Raw genomic sequence first — 19870 nt, 5'->3', positions numbered from 1 at the left:
GAGCCCCTGGGACCCCGACCCAGCTAATGGGGAGCGTGGCCGGCACCTTGCCGAGGATATTACAGCCCACCCGGCATGGGGGCTGTGCAGAACGACCCTCGCCCCATCAGCGAAGGTGGAAAATTATGCTTGACCTGATTTCACACGGGTTGGGAGCCATCTGGCTTCGAAAGCAGGCTGCTGGAAGGGGACATGGCTGGCACGGGGAGGTGTGGTGCACAAACCCACCAGGCAGGTGGGCAGCGTGGCACAGCACGGCACGGCATGGTACAGCACAGCGCTAGCCCACGAGGGAGCCACGCACAGCTCGTCTCCGTATCACACCCGTCAGGTTTTATACATCGTCTCGGCTTCCCAACTCTCAGATCTCAGGCTCTAAAGCCATAAAACAGCCAGGGAGGAGGAAACAAAGTGGGCTTTCTTTCGCGGAGGAAGGGAGTGCGGGAGGAGAGGGGAGAGATGCTTTCTCTCCGTGCTACAGCCCCGAGATGGGGGTCGCTCAGGCTCGAGCCGGCCAAAATCCCCACAGGCAAGTGCTCGCCTGGAATGCTCGCCCCGGCCGCAGGGACCAGCGGCGCGGTGGCTTCGAGGGGGTCCCAGCCAGGCTGGGGGTCCCAGCAGGGTGAGCCTGCGGGTGGGGAGGTCTGGGGCTGACGGACAGGCACGCAGCGGTACAGCGATGGGAGTGTGACCCAATGTGGGGTGCTGGTCCCGGGAGGTATTTCCCACGGGGGGAGCCTGCTGTGGGGCAGCAAGGGGGGTCAAAGGGGCAGGGGGTGTGTGCAGGAGGCAGAGGCGGTGAGCGGCCCCGGACTCTAATCGTCCTTGTCCTTGGCCCCGTGCTTCAGGATGCGGGTGAACTCCACGTAGTTGAAGTTGCCCTTCTTGTCGATGGGCGCCTCGCGGTACATCTCGTCCACCTCCTCGTCGGTGAACCTGTCTCCCATGGTGGTCAGCAGCTCACGCAGATGGTCCTCATGAATGAAGCCTGCGGGGACGTCGAGGGGGTGGCGTTAGCGGGGGACACTGTGGGAGGGCTGCGCGTCTCTGCCAAAGATGCCCCTGCCCAGCTCTCCCGCTCTGGAGCTGCCCGGGGACTGTCCCCAAGGATTTGGCCCCAGCCCTCGTCCTGGCCGCGTGCCCAACGGGCGCGGCGCCTGCACAGGCAGCGCCCCTACCTGACGCCTCCTCGTCGAAGCAGGCGAAGGCGTTGCGGATGACATCCTCCGGGTCGGTGCCGTTCAGCTTCTCCCCAAACATGGTGAGGAACATGGTGAAGTTGATGGGCCCCGGCGCCTCGCTCATCATGCCCTCCAGGTACTCGTCAGTGGGGTTCTTCCCTGCGGGACACAGGCGGGGGTGTGGGTGCAGGTCCCTGTCCCCCCGCGCACCCACTCCAGTGCCCCGGCACCCAGCCGGCTGGCTTTTTTTCCATTTGCTGGCACGTGCCCACCCACCCCAGGAACAGGGGAAGGGGGTTTCCAGTGCTGCCCCCTCAGCATCTCTCCCCATGCTTTAATCCCTGCCGGGGACCGCCTGGAGCCACGCTCTGCCAGGCTCGGCCTTGAGGGAGATGCAGGAATTCACCTGAGGGTTACCGGGAACCATACACAGGGCTTCTCCCCGTTCCCCTGGCAGCTGACGCCCAGCACAACCCGAGGTGGGGCAGCAGTGTCCCTCGTGCTGCCACAGCCCCAGCGCTGCTCCCACCGTGGACGCACCGGCATGGTTTAACCTCCTCTGCTGAGGTTGGGGTGCCCCCAGCGCCCGGCCCCTCTCTGCTCCCAGAGCTCGTGGGGAGGAGGGAAGTCCCCCCAGAACAGGTTTGGCTGCCGGGTCAATCATTGACAGACCTCCCAAAGCGCCTCAGAGGCACCGCCGGGAGTGGGAGCCCGGAGCTGCGGCCCGCAGCAAAGGAGAACTGGGCTCGGGGCAGGGAGCGTGGCCAGACCTGCGAGTCTCAACCAGCCAAGGCCTTGTGCCCATACAGGGACTGACCTCATCTGTCACCCAAGACTGAGAGCAACCAGAGGGCTTTGTCCCACAGGGGCGGCCCCAGGCGATGTTCCTGGGTGAGACTGCTCAAACACTCAACGGCTGTGGCTGGTGGTTGCTCCTAGGGCAGAGCTTCTCCAGCCCCAAGGGTCTCTTCCCTTCTGCGGAGCACGGCTGTCAGAGCAACACACCAAGCTGTGGCCCCTGGTGCCTCCGCCAGTGCACCTACGGGGAACTGCCGCCAGCAGAGAAATTCCACCCCCTGCCCCGAGACTGGCTGGCCCGAAGCAGGAGGACGTTGCCTCAATGGCATCCCACCAAAGCCGGTCTCCAGCGCTGGGTGTGAGGCACGAGGCCGCCCAGCAGCTCTCGCCACTCGCCGATGAGGCGTTCAGGGCCGAGGGGCTGAGGAACACTTGGAGGCGGGCGGGAAGGATCTGCTCACCGAGGGAAGCCAGCATGTCGTGCAGATCCTCCTTGTCAATGAAGCCGTCGCGGTTCTGGTCGATCATGTTGAAGGCTTCCTTGAACTCCTGGATCTGCGACTGGTCGAACATGGCGAAGACATTGGAGGTGGCGCGCTGGGGGCGCTTCTTGGTGGTCTTGGATTTGGCACGTTTGCTGGACATCTTGGCGGCTGGGGTGGTACCTGGGGGCAGGGCAGGGGGCAGGAGCGTCAGGAGGGCTGGGGACAGAGGCAGGGACACACAACCCCTGGCGCCTCCAGTCCCATGCCTCAGCTTCCCTGGCTGTCACACTGTTTGTCAACAGTGAGATAAGGCGGCCGCAGGGTCGGACATGGGGACAGGCGAGGCTCGGGCTCTAACAGGTCCCCTGGGAAGCCACAAGAGCAGGCAGCGCTCACTGGCACCCCGTCCCCAGGGCTGTCCCCACGGGCTGCAGGCAGGGCTCCCACGGTCCCCAAACCCCCAACCCGTTTGTCACCTGTCCCCTTTGCACCCCACGCAGGGAGGGAGATGCCAAGCCCAGCACCCAGCATCCCCCACTGCCGTCAATCCCAGGGGGCCATGGGGATGGGGGCCTCAGCATTTTGGGCAGAGCTTAGCTGTGCCCCCCCTGAACGCCCCCTCCTCTGGCAGGGCTCTCCCCAGCTCCGCTCCCGGGCCGTGGGTCTCCCCGGCGCCCTCTGCGTCGCTGTGCAGAAGCAGCCCTCAGCCGCGTCCCGGGAGGTGGGCTCGGCACAGCACCCAGCACCCAGCGGGACGGGGTTATCTGCTCGGGGCACATTCCTCACATACCTCCGCCTCCCTTCCCCCTTTGTCCCGGCCCCATCCATCCCACCTCCCGGGTCTGGCCAGGCCAAAGGCCACTCACTGCCACGGAGTGTGGGTGCGCCCCACGCTCTGCCCGGGAAGCCCATGGGAAGGGCCCCAAAATGGAGGGGAGAGGGTCAGTGCACCTCTGGGTGCAAGCAACGACAGGACCACGGGGCGCTGAGGACTGGTGCTGTTGTTACAGGTAATGAATGCCAGGAGAGGGGAACAGCTCGGAGGGGCAAAGAGGGGGATGGACAGACCTCTGGGGACACGGCCAGGGCAACGCGTGTCCTCTGGGGGATGGCAAAGGGACCACCTAGAGCAGAGGCACCACCGAGGCAGGAGCACGGCAGGAAACCTGGTCCTGACGCGCGCCCCGCAGAGCCGGCTGGGCAGAGAGCCCGATCCCACCCCGGAGGGTACCCAGGCCCCTCCACAGCCTCCAGGCAGGGGCTTGGAGATATCCACCCTCGCTGCCAGGCGAGGAGCACAGCTGGTGTTTAAGATGCCCCACGCCGTGGGTGCTCGGGACCCAAACAGGATCCGTATGGAGCACTCGGCACCCTCAGCGACCACCAACGCTGTCTGACGGGGGATGCTCAGCCCTCTCCCAGTCAAACCCTGCCAAGCGTAATGCAGCAAGGTGCTGGCGAAGACCAGCGTGGCAGAGGGACGGTGCTGGCTGCCAGCTCAGCATGGCCTCGCAAGAAACCCTGGGCCGAGGTCAGCCCAAGGGGGAGAGATGCTGCTCAGAGCCCTCACGCTTCTGCCGCAGCCATTTCTCCCTCACACACAGCCCCGTGCCTCAGTTTCCCCACCTGGGTCAGCATCTGGCATGGGCGAAATCCCAGTTGGGTGCCAGTGCTGGCGGGGCTGCCCGGCACCGCGGTGCCCAGCCAAGCTCAGAGGGGGCTGGGGACTCTCCCCCGACCCCGACACCCGCTCCCGTCCCACCGTGGGTGGAGAGCCCAGCTGTGCCCAAGGCTAGGTGGGCAGGAGCTGGCACCCAGCGCCGCTGCGCTGCAAAGCTGGTTGGAACGGGGCAGGCCCGCCTGCGCGCCCCACCAGGTGCCGTGGCGCTGCTGGCCCCGAACCAGCCCCAGGCAGCGGCAGGGAGAAGCTCCGCCGAACGCCACGGCTCGGCTGTGCCAGACCAGAGCCAGCAGTAAAAGCTCTGCCGCTGCCCGCGGCGCTGGGCTCGGCTTCCAAAAGTCGCCGCATTATTAGCAGAATTCTTAGCAGACAACTAGAGAAATAAGCAGGAGTTTTGTTCTCACCACATGGATTAATAGTATCCAAATATTTACCCTGCCCCGGCTGTGACCGGCAGCAGGAGCGCGGCTTGGCACCCTCTCCAGAGAGGCGGCTCTCGTTAGGGAGATCAGGGCGATTTTGACAGCACGGGGTTTTGCTGTTTGATCCAAAATACGCCCTGGACGGATGCTTGGTCCCAAGGCCCAGCTCAGCCTGGTCAGCCCCCAATCGTCCTGCCTGCTCTTAGCAGGCCTCCTCGGGCTGGCTGGGACATGGGAGGAGACTTTTGGGTCAGCACGGGGAAAGGTGCCTCTCCTGCGAGACAGAAGTGATTTGCAGCAAGGCCTGATTCAGCAGGGGCGATCCATCCTCGGCATGAGGGCTCGATGGCTGCGCTCCTTTCTGGGATTCCCAAAAGCCGATGCCCAGGCCATTCCAGGGAACGCCCGGCCGCGATGGCCTGCGTGCCGGGCTGGGCTCGGCTGAGCCAACTGGTGCAGCCACCAAACCCCATGAGAAGGGAAGCCATGGAGACTCCTGCACCCACCTCGAAAGCCCCATCGCAGCGCTGCTCCAGCCCCGGGCTGTGGATCTCAGGCAGCAGAGCCACGGTGAGTGCTGGGGCGAGGCCCCCCAGCCTGTCTTCGGGCCCAGGAGTGTTCCCATGTGTTCAGAACCTACGATCCCCCGGGCTCTGCCACCAAGGGTTTCCCAGGGTGGCTCCCCCACAGCTGGCCAGGCAGCCGCAGGAGCCACCTCTGAAAACACCAACGGGGCACCGCGTAGGGCCCAGCAGCCTCCAGCACGGCCAGAGAGGGACATCACCTCCTGCTCGGTCACGAGATCCCGGCAGCAAGACGTGCTGGGTGCTGGGTGCTTCTGGTCGGGGTAGGGAAAGAGCGATCCAAATGGCCTGGGCTGGCCCAGAGGTCACCGCCGCAGGGGGAATGGCGGCCCCCTGGGGGCACTGGGGCTAAATCTCTGCCCAATGGCTCCCCAGGATGCGTTGCTGGTACCAGTGAGCCACAACACAGCTGCCTTTACTAAGAAGGGCAAGCACTGGCCCTCCACGCAGCCAGCCACACCTTGACACATCACAGCACCGCGGCAGGGTAATCGGCGCCGGCACGGCCCCCATCCCCTCTCCCAGGGACAGGAACATCCCCCCGGCAGCATTCCGCGCTGGCACAGGCAGGGCAGTGCTGCGGCCGGGCCATCCTTTCGCCCGTAAAGCTTCTGCTGTCCGCCAGGCACCTCTCCCAGCGCCCAACTGCCCAGCAGCGGCCATCCTGCCTCTGGAGCCAGCGGGACGCGTGGACCAGGGAGTGAGCAGGGCACAGCTCGTCCTCCCTGCCTACTTCACTGTTAAACCATCCCTTTCCTCCAGCACAGCCCTGCTCGGGATGCCCCTGGGATGTGGCGTTGCCCAGCTCTGGCCCTGCTGCCGAGGGGTGTCAGTGCCGGGGACGAGCCACCGTCCTGCTCGGCACGGCAGGAACAGAGGTGGTTGCCATTTGGCTCCTGATTTGGCCTTTTTAGAGACGGATATGGGAAAGGGGGTTTGGAGGCGAGGGGAAAGCAGAACCCAAGCCCCGGGCTGCGTCCCAAGACCGGCCACAGAGTGAAACCAGCAAGCAGGTTTCACGCACGGACAGGAAGCAGCAGCAGGGAGCCAGGGGTAAGGGCGCAATGACCCCCGGGAGGGAGAGCTTGTCCCAGCTCCGCCGCACACCGGCTGTAAGCACGGCAGACGCTTTCTGGGCCAGCTCCTTCCCACGGGAAGACCATGCACAGACATCATCACCACGGAAAAGACCCAGCACCCAGCACTCAGCACCCAGCACCTTTCTGATGCCAGGGAGGCTGGGAAACGGGACCGTGGGGCAGGTCTTCATGGCCTTGGGCCACCAGCATAACACACCCTGGGCTGGGTTTGAGATTTTCTGAGGAGAATTAAGGGGCTCACCTCAGCAGGGGGATCTGGCCGCAGCGCCTCAGCGGGGGAAGTGACTGCAAACTCCTCCTACAGCCACACAGAGCCTGCCAGCAACGAGAGGAAAAAAAACTCAAGCGACTGAAGAAACCCAACCATCTTTGGTCAGCGGCGGGGCTTGTTGACACTTGGGGATGTTCCGCTCCAAAGAATGCTGCTTCGGCTGCCGCCTTCTCCGACACATCCATGTTTTAGAGCCTCCCTGGCTTTTCTCACATCATGACACTTTGTACCAACAGGGCATGCGGGGAGGGGAGCCAAGAGGACCCCGGGTTTGCATGGGCAAGGCTAAACAAAGCACAGCGTTACTCTGGGTTTAAGACTGAGGGAAATGAGCTAAATAAAGCTTTTCCGCCTCAGGACAGTTTGTTGCCTGGAGCTGCTCACGGGTTACTGGGGAGATCTCTGCAGCATCACGCATGCATCTGGATCTCGGCTCTGGCCGTCAGCAAGGAGCTTTGGGGGGAAAGCAGACGTTCCCAGCAGGAGCAGCTCCTGCAAGCCGGGAAGCGGGAGAAGCCGGGGCGGCAGGGTCTGCGCCGGCAGCGCTGCGGTCCCGGGAAGCTGGGATGCCCCAGCTCCAGGTCCTGGCAGAGCTTTGCTCGAGGCCCGTCCCCGCCGGGCCCCGCCGAGAGGCTCCGCGCCCGCCCGGGCAGAGGGTGCCTGGCAGAGCCCCCACGCAGGGCTGAGCCCAGCTCCAGCTCCGCACCCGCGGTGGGGCGGCCGGGGGCGGCTCCCTCCTGCTCTCCCCGGAGCAGCTGCCCCGTCCCGTCCCGCCGCTTCCCCTCCGAGTTGCCCCGGGCTCCATCCCGCCCCGTCAGCGCTGCCCTGGCTCCATCCATCCCACCCCACCGCGGCTGCCCCCGGCCCCATCCCGCCCGCTCCCTCCTGCCCCGTCGGGGCTGCCCCAGCGCCGTCACACCCGGTCCGTCGGGGCTGCCTGCGGCCCCGTCCCACTCGCCCCATCGGGGCTGCCCCGTCTCTGTCCCTCCCGCCACGTCAGGGCTGCCCCAGCTCCGTTCTACCCGGTCTTTCCCTTCTTTTCGGGGCTGCCCCGACTCCATCCTGCCCACCCCACCGGGGCTGCCCCAGCCCCATCCCTCCCGGTCCCTTCCCCCAAACCGGGGCTGCCCCCGCTCCCTCGGCTCACCTGCAGCGGCGCGGGGGAGCTGCGGAGCGGCGGGCGCGGCTCTGCGAGGCCCGGCCGGCGGCGCGGCCCCGGGGGCGGGGGGGCCCGGGGCGGTGCGGCCCGGCCCGGCCCATACAAGGCAGAAGAATGCGGCGGGGCAGGGGCGGCGGGACGGCGCTCCCGGCCTTATATAGACGAAAGGGCGGCGGGAGCGGCCCACGCGTGTCCGCTGCCTCGCAAGGGCGGGGGCTCCGCGGCTCGCAGCGGCCCCCGGGGGGCCTGGGAAATAGGGGCGTCCCGGCGTCCCCGTGGGCGTCCCTGCGGCTCCGGGCCTGGTGACACGGGGGATGGGCGCCCACGGGTGACACCGGCCAGAGGCCCACGGGTGATACTTCACCCGTGGCTTCCTGGGGCTGCGGCAGCGCGGCCGGACAGCGCCCTGCCAGCAGGTGCGGGGTGCCCGCGGGTAGCTGGTGAAAGCCCCCTCGATGGCCCAGCGCGGCCACGGTGGTCAGGAGCAGCCAGCAGCCAGCCCAGCCTCTGCCCGGGGCTGCGAGCCCCCGAAGGAGCCGGTCAAACAGCCCCGCTGAGGAGCGGCCTGGCCTGGAGAGCGGGGGGGACTGCCCCATGCCTGAGGCGTGGCCCAGAGTCTGGGGGTGCAGGGACAGGGACCCCCTGCCTGCGTCCCCCCCAAAAGGCCAGCCTGTGCTGGGGAGGTGGCCAAATGCGGAGACGGGGCTGGAAATGCCACCGAGCGCTGTGCCGGGGAAGAGGCGAGGCAGGGAGAGCCCAGAGCCTGTGCCATGCCCATGGTCAGGCCAGGGGCTCCCAGGAACGTTTGCCTTTTTAATAAAAATAAGAGGAAAGAGAAAAAAAGAAAGAAAAAGAGCACAGAACCCAGGAGTCAGCCAGCCCCAGCTGCCACCCCGTGCCTGGTGCCAGGTTTTTCAGTGCTGGAGGAAAAGCCCGGGCTCAGCCGTGCCCCAGTGGTCCCCAGGAGCCTGGCAGGAGGCAGGACCCGCCTCTAGCCCCGCTGCGCCAGCCACTGCCCCTCATCCAGCTCCGGTTCCTCGCCGCTGGGCAGGCGTCAGGCAGGGTTTGAGGTGGGGGGACTGGTGAAGCGGGACACTATGGATGTGGCAGCTCCCCGCGCGCTTCGCGGCCTCCGAGGCTGCGTGCACAGAAGGGGGTGCAGCTGGGCCCCTTGGGCCCTCCCGTGAGCCCCATCCAGCCCTTCCCTGCCTGTGCCCGGCGCTCCCCAGGTCACCCTTCTCCCCCACTTCCATGTGCCTGCCTGCGCGCATCCCTCACACGGGGGTCTGTCCGTACCCCGTGACATCCTCTGCCACTTCTCCTGCCTCCTCCTCCTTCTTCCAAGGCTAAGTTTAATTTGCTTTTCTCCACAGGCAGTGGATCAGGCAACAGAGATGGAGTAAAACAAGCCAGGTTTTGGGGTTTTTTTTTAGCATGTGAATTTTAGACTGGTGTCTGACCACTGCTTCCGCCCCTGCAAAGCAGCCAGGGGCAGAAGCGCGGAGCTGGGGACAGTGAGACCCCCTCACCCGCCCGGGGCACGGCCTGAACTCCTGGAAGAGATCAGCCCCGGGGTCGCGCGGCTGCCGCCTCCCCCTGCACTCGGTGACCACGTCCGTCACAGGGTTGGAGCAGAGGGGAGGGCTGCCGTGCCCCGGGCACCGAGCAGCGCCCTGGAAAGTGCTGGAAAAGGAGCAGCTGGGCTGCCGAGACGCTCAGCACATCGTGCGGTGGTGAGTTTGTGCGACAGGAAGGAACGCAGGACACTGGGCCTGGGCTTTGTTGGTGGGGAAATGAAACCGTGAGCCTCATCCCGTGCCAGCGGGGACGCGCACGGCCAAGCGGGGAAGGAACAGCTCCGTGTGAGGTGTCCCGGCCGGGGTCAGGCCTCACCCCTGCCAGCAAGACTCCTGGCAGGACCGAGGCCTTCCGGAGGTATCCAGCCCACGCAGATAGAGGAGATTCCACCATTTTGTGTCACCGGCCCAGGCCCTGCTCCCACCCAAGCGCACCTGAAGAGGATCACGGTGAATCGATTCCAGCCAAACACCCTGCCCACCCCAGGCTCAACACGTTTGTCTGTCATGAGGGATGCAACTGTTCGAACACCATTGCTCTTGTAAGGCAAGAACGTAAAAAACCAGACAAATCTCTAGGTCCCCACATGCCATTGTTCTATTTGCACACACTTCCAAGAGCACGTTTCTGCAGACGGCAGATATTTGGCCGCCGTAAAATCTGCTCGAATGAGCCGAGATACCAAGCTGTAGCGCCCTGGGGAGCCGGCTTTATTTTAAAGCCGTTGTGCTCCCAGCACTGCCAGTCCTGCAGCCTGTTCCCGGGAAGGAGCCACCGAGAGTCCCAAATGCACGGCTGCGGGGCTGGCGCAGCCGGAGCAGCGCGATGGAAACACGCAGTCCAAGCATCCAGCAAGGCGGGTAGGCTGTCCCAGGGAATCCCTGGATATTGGGCCAATCTTGGACAATCCCTGTATCCCAGGCTGTCCCAGGGAACCCCTGGATCTCGGGCTGACCCTGGGCAATCCCTGGATTTCAGGCTGTCCCAGGGAACCCCTGGATCTCGGGCTGATCCCAGGGAACCCCTGGATCTCAGGCTGTCCCCAGGGAATCCCTCTATCCCAGGCTGTCCTCTCGCCTGCCCACCGCTCAAGGCCTACACGAGGGCTGCTGTCCCGCCATTTCGCTGAGGAGCGGCCCTGCCAGGCCGAAGCTTCCCCTTCCCCGGCGCGGTGCCTTCGGGGCGCGGTGCCCGAGGCGGCCCCCGGTGCGGGACGAGGCCGCGCCCCACCGCGCACCGAGCCCCTCCCGCCAGCAGAGCGGGCCCGGGGAACCCCGCCCCTCCCTCACCGCGCCGCCTGGCCCCTCTCCCTCGCCGTAGGGGGGCGGTGCTCACCTGTGTCACGTGTGACGGGAGACGTCGCCGTGATTGGCGGAGCGGGGGCGCGGGCGGGTGACGGGGTGCGGCGGCCGCTTCCGGGCCGGCGGCGGGGCCGGGGCGGAGGAGGAGGATGAGCGGCGCGCGGCGCCGGGAGGAGCCGCCGTACGCGCAGCAGCACGCGGTGGCCAACGGCGGCGCGGGCGGGCGCGGCTCCGTGTGGGGCAAGGCCCTGCGCAGCGACTCGGCCTGGCACGACAAGGTGGGGCCGCGGGGGGCGGGGCGGGGCCGGGCCGGGCCGGGCGGGCGGCTCTGGGCTGTGCCGGAGTCCCGTCGGCGGGGAGCGCCGTGCCGCCCGCCGGGAGGGCCCGGGGCCGGGCCCCTCAGCCCCGGGGCTCGGCTGGGCCCCGCGGCCGCGCCGGTGAACGCCGCGCTCCTGCCAGCCCCCGCCGGCCCCGGGGGCAGCGTCCTCACTTCGCCTCCGCTCCCGGGGCGCGGAGCCAGGGAACACGCGGGCTGCGTTTGCAGGCAGACACCGCAGTTGGACTTGGCTTCTGCACTAGGCTCTGCTAGGATTGACTGAAAACGTGCCTTTGTGTAATTAAAGAAAACTAGAACTATCATCTACTTCCAGAAGCTGGGGGAAAAATGTACTTGCAGAGCGTCCTGTCAGGCCTGCGGGGAAAGGGCAGCAGCGGGAGCGGGCTCGCGGGAGTTTCTCTGTTACGGTGTCGCGGCGCCGGGCTCTCACTGAAGGGTCACGTCGTGGCGGCCGCTCAGCTGGCTGCTCTGCTGTTCCTCGCCTCACCGGCCCACGTGCAAGACGAGATTTGGTTTCTACAAAGCGTCTGCAAATGTGTGTGCTCAGCTTGCGTGTTTTGCTCGTGTTTGTCAGCAGGCCTGCAAGCGCAAGTGAAAACCTGGCAGCCACAGACCTCCCAGGTTTTTTAGCCCTAGTGAAGCCTTTTTTTCCTCTGCATGTCTCCTGGGCGCTGTCGCACTCCCAGTCAGTGCCTCTCACTGCTGTGGCCCCCCAGCAGCACACCCACAAGGTTCTCAAAGCTCCTGCAGCACCCCCTGTCCTGCCCTACCCCTCGCAGAGCCTGGGCACCCGGCTGCCTGGATGGAGAGGAACGGCTGCTCCACCTTTGCGTTCAGCACGGAGAAGGTGTGGGCTCTGCCTCGCTCTTCGCTGGGGGACAGACATGGAATCTATGTTGCTTTTGTTCTTATCAGTTGCTGTTTGTCACAGAACTGGTGGGGCTCTCCGGTACCGGACCTCATCCCCCTCTGACAAACTGGGCAGGAACTGTGGAGTTGGCAAGGGGACCCACGCCGGGCTGTGCCAGCGTGGTGACTGAGGAACGGCTGTATGGATTCTGGTCTTCCGTGTGGGACCAAACAGCTTTGCGTGTCCTGCAGTAAAGTCACGAAGGCCGTTGGTGTTTGAGGGGACACGGGGGCAATCCCGTCCTCGGGGAGGCTAGGCAAAAAGAGGCGAGCGCAAGGGAGCTTTGTTTAAAGCGTGGGTTGGCATTGCCCAGCTGCAATGCCTTCAGCTGCATCGGCCCCGTGGACAGTGGGGAGCGGCCACGGCCGCTCTGGAAGAGCGCAGCTGCACTGGCAGCGTGTGCCAGATGGACTTTGCAGCTTGGAGTCGGCGCGAGCACAACTGGTAGCACCTGTTTCTGGGTAGGGGAGGGCCTGGGCACTGGGAGTCGCTGTAACAGTCGTAAAGCATAAACAGGCCTTTAAACTTATTTTTCCAGTGAATTTTTATGGAATTGAATCTTTAGTAAACAAGGAGACTAGATACTTGTTCGCCTCTGCAGTTAGCCTGTTGAAGGACAAAGCCGTGCATCTAATCTGGACGCGGAGAAGCCCAGGGTGCACGATGCCGTGAGCTGCTTCCATGTGCTCCGAGTACAGTATCTTAGGCTCTGAACGGAAAACAACGTGTTCGGTGTGTTAAATTTTCACCTCTTAATTGTGTGATGCTTTACAAAAAGGAAACGTAGTAAATGCCAAAATCTTTCTTGTGCTTTGTCTCCTCAGGACGAGTTTTTAGATGTGATCTACTGGTTCCGGCAGATCATTGCAGTTATTTTGGGAGTCATCTGGGGAGTAGTTCCACTGAAGGGATTCGTGGGAATAGCAGTGTAAGGTTTATTTCCTTTTCTGTCTCGTGTACTTTCCCACATTTGGACTTGACTTGGTGTCTGGTTTAAAGCTGTGCTGTCGCGGTGGGCTGGCCAAACGCAGTCTCTCTGCCACGTTAAAGCCAGCGTTGCATTCCAGTTATTTGTCACGAAATTCATACAAACCATAGCGAGTCTTCATCAGCCTCTTTCTCTCTCTTCAGCCTGATTATTGCTTTTAAAGATGGTTATAATTTTATTATTATTAAAGTGGGCAGGGGTGGAAGGGAAGGAGGGGTTCAGCTGATGGGTGAAGGGGCCCGTTCCTGCACGTGTGAACAGGGGCTAGGAGTCCCAGTGTGGCCACCTGAGATGTAAGGCCCCCGGTGCGGAAGTGCGGTGGTCCTTCTCTTTGCGTCGGGAGCCCTCTGCAGAAAGGAGGCTCTGTTAGTTTCAAAGAGGGGCAGCTTCTCTTTGAAAAAGAAGAAGTTTCTTTGAAACACCAAAGATCATAGGTGACAGGCAGGCAAGGTGGCACCATTGCACTGCTCCTGCAGCGTTCCTGGCTTTCGGCCGTGGTGCGGGGGGAAGGCAGCGCCCAGAAGGGTTCGTAGGCATCGGATCCCGACCGAGACATGGGATTCGGGCCGCTCCCCAGCAGGCATCCGAAGGCTGCAGTGAGCCCTCTGAGTTATGAAAATTTGTTTGGCCCTGGCATGTGCCTGAAAGCCTCTGAGGGACACCAGAGGTGGGAAACACAGCCCTGCTCTCTGAACAGCGGGAGTGGGAAGATGCTGTGTCTGCTCTGGGGAGTCTCCGTTTGCAAACATCTGCCTAGCCAGGGTCTCCTAATAAAGCTCACAGCCTCACAGCTTTTCTGAGGCAAAACCGACCTGTCATCTTGTCCCTCCTCCTGAGCGTCCTGGCTGTGGCAAGGCAGTGGAGGGAGTAGCAGTGAGCACATCTAAGAAAAAACCAAAAAACCCCAAAGTTTGACATTGAGGGAAAAGGGACTGTAAAGCAGTGATGCTCCGAGAGGAACTCGCCAGCTGCATGCAAACAGTTAAATCTGACGAGCTCCCAGGAAAAGGTGTGGAGTAGCTGAAAGCATTGTTCTTGCTTAGTCACCCACTCATTCACAAGGCACTTCAGGCTCCTAAGCCAATTCCTGTGCCTAATGGTCATGAGAAATCAAAGTGATTTGGCGTACAGTGGAAAAACTGAAAGTTTCTAGAACGGTGTGCGTGGTTTCTTTGCGGTGTGCAGTGGCACAGCTGCTCACAGCTTGCTGCCGCTCACTGAACTTGTGTGTCTGTCTTCCTGTACTGCCCTGCCTACGCAGCCTTCCTTCCAGGAAGGGTCCCTGTCGCTTCCCAGGTTGCCCCAGCCCTGATTGGGCTGCTCTAAAGCCAAATGTGTCTAAAGCCAAGCAGGAGGTCACGTTTCTTCTCTCCATTGCAGCGTAACTGCTGGCACAGACTACCAGTGAGTGCCAAGAGTTGAACCCCACTGCTATGGCTCTGAGGGCGCTATCGAGTCTGCTCTGGCTCACTAAGTCACTGCGTTTGGTCGTGGCGTGTGCCACAGGAATCAAAAGCTGAGCGTAGAGCCTGTCAGTCTTCCCTCTTAGCAGCCTCAAAGTCAGGTAGCACACACAGGGAAACTGGATTCTGCGTGGGAGCAGGACTGCTGCTGATCTGCAGGACAGGAAAACGCGTAGGGTTTGCAGATCTGCTGGTACTTCCAGCTCTTGACTGCTGTCCGTGGAGCCTTCCGAGGAGTAGGTCGTGCCTCGTGAGGTGAGCTCCATCCGCACCCAACGTGTGTGGCAGGCTGACCGGGGGCTGCTCTTTCGAGGAAGCGACTGAGCTGCCTGGGAAGCGCTGCAGGAACAGTGTTCCTCTTTGCTTCCTCTCTGCTGCGGATGAAAGACGTTCCACTGCTGTGTTGCTGTACGGCGTGTTGGATGCCTGCGCCCCGTATCACCAAAGTGACGGCTTCTCATCTCTTTGTTCCAGATTCTGCCTGATCAATGCTGGTGTTCTGTACCTCTACTTCAGTAGCTTCCAGCAGATAGACGAGGAGGAGTATGGCGGGACGTGGGAGCTAACGAAAGAAGGATTCATGACATCGTTTGCACTGTTTCTGGTAATGCCTCTTGCTTTCTTTAAGTTGATTAGTGAATTGTGTTGGTACACTTTCTGAGGGAAAAGACCTGGAAGAAAGGCAGGTGAGGTGGTGTGGAGATAGGAGGGAGATGCGTTAACATCATCTAGTAAGTGGATCGATTGGGAAAGAAAATCCCCCAATCTGGTGGCTCCTGGCTGAGAAATACAGCGTTAATGCCTGGGATTCCTCTGTAGGATAGGATGTAGGAACAGGCAGCTGTACTTCTGCAGCTACCACTTAACTGCTGTGCCTTCCCGTGCTCTGTCCCAGATATCCTGCTGGAGTTTCACCTGGAGCTAGTTACACCCGAATGGGTGGTTTGGGTGTCTTTGTTTTTCCCTTACCCTCCTCCCTCAAGTCTCTGCGTACGTTCAGCACGTGATTCGGCGGTGGTTTAAATCACTGGAGGGACTGTGGGGGGATTTTAATCTGGAGAGGCTCGTCACCCCAGCAGGCAAGGAGGCTAAATACCACCATTTGTGGCACAGGGTGATCCCAGTATCTCTCCGAGACCATCTCAGAGCTGGATTTCAGTCCCCAGTCCTCCATGAGAGCAGGGTGTGAGGCTCTGTGTCTGAACGCTCTCCAGAGGCATCAGAATAACCTTCGCTTCCTCTCCTCTCCACAGGTTGTTTGGATAATCTTCTATACTGCCATCCACTATGATTGACACAGTCTGCAGCTTTTGCCTGTTAAATCAGTCGTCAGTAAATCGAGAAGGTTTTAATAAATCCTAGTCCTTAGTGGACTGGTGGGAAGGTGGGGAAGTCAGATCAACTCCCTTCTGTACCAGCGGTCTGATTAGCCTGGAAGAGCCCCAACTCTTCTGCTGGAGAAGCCCGTCTCCGTTTTATATATCCGTTAATTATTGGAACTATTAAAAAGCCATTGGAATTTCTGGAAGTGATCAAGACTGTTCAAATTTGGAACTTTCTGTGACTCTAGCCAGTAACTGTGTGCTGAAGGTTGAATCTGTTAATTTAATGCGTGTATGCCCTTCTGTTTGAAATCTGTCATTAAATCCTGACTTGTCTTCCACTGTCGTCCTGTAGACAAACGGTTTTTAAAAAGCAGATGTAGGGTACGTGGGAGGAAGGCACTGCAGCATGCGGGATCTGAGCTGAGTGGCTGTCCTTAGCCTGTTTTTGTAGTAATCGGATCCGATTTGATTAAACAGACTGTGTTGTTACCATTTCTAATATTTTTTGTTTTATTTGCCAATCAGTTGTCAACCAGAATTTTTAAATGGTCTTTGCCCAAGACAAATTTTTAAGCAATTTTCCTAGAAAGAATTGTGATTAATTTGGTTAATGAAGGTGTATTCAGGAGGCTTAGAAACTCCGCTGCATTCTGCTAGCCTGACTACGAAGTTGCCATCGCGTACCTCAGAGCGTAGTAGTCTTGAAGGACAGTCATTCTGGAGATTCCCTTTTAAATGTTGTTTAAATTCTGTTTTGTTTGGGGTTTTTTTAAGCTCTTGAGTTCAACTGGTCCTTGTTAATAAATGCAGGAGACTAAGACACAATCAAGGCAGCTATTCTCTTAAATACAGAATTACTAACTTGCAGATCAGGCAAAGTACATGGCCTCTGGTTTGTGAGGTGCTTTTTATGAGCTGATCACTTCATAGCTCAGTTCCACCCTAGCTGTGCCCTTTTTGCGCATCAGTGGGGGAGTCTCTGCTTTAAGGCATTTTTAAAGATGTGTCTTTCAGAAATAGCTCTTGGGAAACACGCACAGTCCTTGTCATTGTCAGAGGACCTTGTAGTCTTGTGGCCATGCGGTCCTTGCTTCTCTAAACAACAGCTCAGGCACCCAAAAAGAGTCCTGACCTAAAGCTGCCTTATAGTGAGGAGCTGACAGTTTGTGTGCTCTCGCTGAACGCCTGCGTTGCTTCTGCACTGAGGGAAGCCAACAGCCTGGTTCTCACATGTGAGTAGGCACAGCCAGGGATCTGCATCTCTCCAGTGCTGAGCAAGGGCTTCAGATTCGCCCATCTGGGCAGGCTCCTTTCTTACCAGGGAAAATGCTGTCTGTTCTTGGTGGAAAAGCCACTCCTGGCTATTTTAGGTCCTTGGGGTGCCAAGGGAAGAGTGCAATAGCAGACAGCTTCTGCTGCTTGTGAGTTGCCAATTTAAGCGATCGATCTCAGATAAAAACTTCCCTGTTTTCTCCTTCCCGTCCCAAAAGTTGCGTGGTCTTTTAGTCTGATACTTTATTTCCCTCTCCTTTCAGCTGAAAGCATTAATTTCCCACAAGAATTGCATAGCCTGCTAGTTCTAGGTCACCCTTTCCTACTGGCATCTGTTTGCATCTTAGCTGCTCACAGCCATCAGTAAAATCAATGTATACTTGAAATGCTCTAATAAATGTCGCCTGGGTAATCCACTGTGCAGCTTCTGTATCCTCTGGTCTTTGAAGTTTTGTAAAATGGTGGCAGTGTGGGATTCCTTTAAGAGTTTGGGTTTTGGTAAATATTTAAGCCAGCAGCTCTTTGGGATTCTCACGGCTCTTGTGCTGCAGGCTTGAGTCCTGCGCTGCTAGAAGGGGCCAGAAGCGTTTGTAGTGGAAGTGGTAACTAGTGTGTAGGTCTGTGCTTTGCTGGGTGATTAAGCAGGCTAAGCCAAGCGTTACCTCTCCGTAAGATGTTCTGCCCCTTCGGCACCTGTCCCTGCCCCATGACACGCAGTCACGGCAGAGCCACCGCTGCGTTGCAGAGTGCCCAGTCAGGTCCAGAGCAGGACTTCAGGCACTGCTGTGAAGTGTGCGGAGTCAGAGAGTGCAGAGCTAGAGACTTGCTTACTTGCCCCTTTGCTTTGTTCCTTGCTTGCCTGCAGTCCCACTGGCCAATTTTCTTGTCTGTGCTGTTCTCCGCAGTTCTAGTGGCTGGAAGCTGAGGCAGGACCTGAGCTGAGGAGGATCCTCTGTTGAGGAGGATCATGACCAAGCGGAAGAGACATCGGTCTCAGGATTTCCTCAGGGCTCCTGGTAAATAAGTTAGCGATTGCAGTTGCTCAGCTCCAAACTTTTAATCCCGTAAGGTTTCTGTTCCGTGGGGTGCCTCGGTGGCTAGAAGCAGGTATCCCCAGTGCTGCTCACCAAGAGAACTAAAGCTGTGGCATCTGCCCCTGAAGAAATGAGGTTAATTTTAAGAAGCTTGAGAGGATGTGGCAGCCCCTAGAATGGAGCTGAGCATCTTCCTAAGATGAGCACTGTGAAAACAAGGGGGTTTTGCAGAGACTTGAGAGATTGACGCAGGGATGGTCTAGCAGAGAGCAGGAAGCTGGAGGAGAGAAGAGCAGCAGCTGACAGGAGCAGGCGTGGCAGCGGGGGGAAGAGGGGCTTGGGCAGCACCTCTCTCCCCGGCAGTTTTGGTGTTGGCACAATGAGCACACTTGCTCTGCGCTCTCCTCGAAGGGCAAGGGCCAAAACCAATGGCTGGTGGGAGGTCTGGGCTACCATGGAGCAGTGACTTGGAGAGAAAAAGGTCCTTCCTGCGCCGGAGAGCTGAGCTGTGGAGCCACAGCTGTCGGGATACAGTTCTGCCTGCAGGCCGCGTCCTTATGGGGTCTACGCGATGGCGCAGAGAAGCGGCTGTAGTGCCTGCGGGCCCTCTTGAAGCTCACCGCTAGCTGCAGACCTGGAGAACATCGCTCTGGCTTTCAGCAAAAAGAGGCCAGTCCCTGGCAGGAAGGAGAATGAGAGATCCCCTGGCCTAACCCCGTTGTGAGGAGAGGAGCAAGTGTGTTCTGGTGTAGAACAGGCAGAGAAATTTCTTGTGGTCTTTCTTGGGCTTCAAGCAAGAAAATCTGCCGAAACTTTAATGCAAGTCCTTTTTGGTGTTAAAGGAAAAAATGTTGTGGGTGCAAAGATGCGCTAACAGGTGCTGAGAGGTGGCTGGCATCTTGTGTCTTGGCAACATCAGTTGTCAGACCACAGCCAAAACAGCTGCTGCCCGCTGCAGGGTAGCTCTCAGCGGCCACGGCTGAGCACGCAGCACCAGGTAAATTTGTTGCCTGTGGCTTTGGTCCAGCAAGGGAACGTTGCTGATGTCACTTGTCTTGAACAGTGCTTAGGATCTCCCTAAAGCAAGTGGTGCCTGCTGGGGCTGGGAGCGTGGCACTGAGGAGCCTCTGTCTGCTCCGCGGAGGTGTTGTCATCTCCACATTTCCCCAGTTCAGTTTTCAGGCTCGCAAAGGCTGTGCACAGAGTTGCTGGGCTTGAGCTTCCCGCAGATGACAGAGCTGGTTGGTTTGGGTTTGTCAGAAACACAAGAGCAGGAGAGGCTGGGGTTGGTCTGGAGCAAGCAGGGTCTCAAAAACCCGAGAAGCAGGAGGTAGAGCTTTGTCTTCAAGCACTGTTAAGTCACGTATATCTGACAACTGGGGACAGTGTTTGCTGAGACCTTCTGGGACAGCAGTGTCCCTGCCCATGCTTCCTAGGGTGTCTGTTAGTGCTGCGCCAGGCAAACGTGGGCAGGAGGACGCGGTGTGCACAAAGCCCCCAGCCTTGGAGGAGCCGCTCTGGTGGGGAAGGGAGCACCTCCAGCTGCTGGGGATGGGAAGGTTGGAGAGATGTCTGAAAACGGAGCAGGCTGAGACTGGCTTTCAAAAGCCAAACTATCCTCCCATGAGAATTTAGTGAGTAACTGGCAGTGCCCATTATGCCCTCAAGCTGCTGCAGGGCACTAGCGAAACCTTGCTGCTGCCACAGCAAAGGCTGGTTTACACCTCCCCGTGTTCGGGAATGAGCTAGTGGAGCTGCGCATGCAGGGAAGAGCAGGGGGCATCAGCTGCCCGTTGGAGGATGAGAAAGTAGGACACATACCTCTCGAGTGACTTCCCCAGAGCCAAATAGCCCAGCACTCAACACACTCTGACTCCCAAAACAGCAGATGTCCAGGATAGATCCGGGCAGAGGATGGATTTTTCAGATCTGGCAGACAAACAGCCAAGCACGTGTGCCAAGCTGAAAGGGAGAGGCTGGT

At 60.1% G+C, this 19870-nt stretch overlaps 3 protein-coding genes across 4 annotated transcripts in view; 1 reads left to right on the top strand and 2 right to left on the bottom strand.

The window, feature by feature from the left end:
- Nucleotides 1-19870, bottom strand: part of RBL1 (RB transcriptional corepressor like 1) — a 278968-nt gene that overhangs the window by 35886 nt on the left and 223212 nt on the right. The window lies entirely within an intron of this gene.
- MYL9 (myosin light chain 9) lies at nucleotides 313-7756 on the bottom strand. Its single transcript, XM_086760837.1, has 5 exons — nucleotides 7670-7756; nucleotides 6493-6566; nucleotides 2441-2644; nucleotides 1179-1340; nucleotides 313-988 (listed from the first exon to the last, which is right to left on the bottom strand). Exons 3-5 carry the CDS (start codon nucleotides 2622-2624, stop codon nucleotides 816-818), a joined length of 519 nt encoding a protein of 172 aa, XP_086616963.1. The 5' UTR covers nucleotides 2625-2644; nucleotides 6493-6566; nucleotides 7670-7756; the 3' UTR covers nucleotides 313-815.
- Nucleotides 10670-17287, top strand: RAB5IF (RAB5 interacting factor). Of its 2 annotated transcripts, none has more exons than XM_086760875.1 (4): nucleotides 10670-10838; nucleotides 12632-12735; nucleotides 14733-14862; nucleotides 15512-17287. In XM_086760875.1, the coding sequence occupies exons 1-4, from the start codon at nucleotides 10710-10712 to the stop codon at nucleotides 15551-15553; spliced, it is 405 nt and encodes a 134-aa protein (XP_086617001.1). In that variant the 5' UTR covers nucleotides 10670-10709; the 3' UTR covers nucleotides 15554-17287. The 2 variants fall into 2 exon arrangements, with proteins under 2 accessions (XP_086617001.1, XP_086617002.1); XM_086760876.1 differs by lacking the exon at nucleotides 10670-10838 and adding an exon at nucleotides 11643-12539.

The sequence above is a fragment of the Chlamydotis macqueenii genome, chromosome 16 (assembly GCF_036417535.1).
Source record: "Chlamydotis macqueenii isolate bChlMac1 chromosome 16, bChlMac1.mat, whole genome shotgun sequence".
In the NCBI taxonomy this organism is placed as follows: domain Eukaryota; kingdom Metazoa; phylum Chordata; class Aves; order Otidiformes; family Otididae; genus Chlamydotis; species Chlamydotis macqueenii.
The sequence above is the reverse complement of the archived record's forward strand: the minus strand, read 5'-3'. Positions and strand labels throughout refer to the sequence as shown.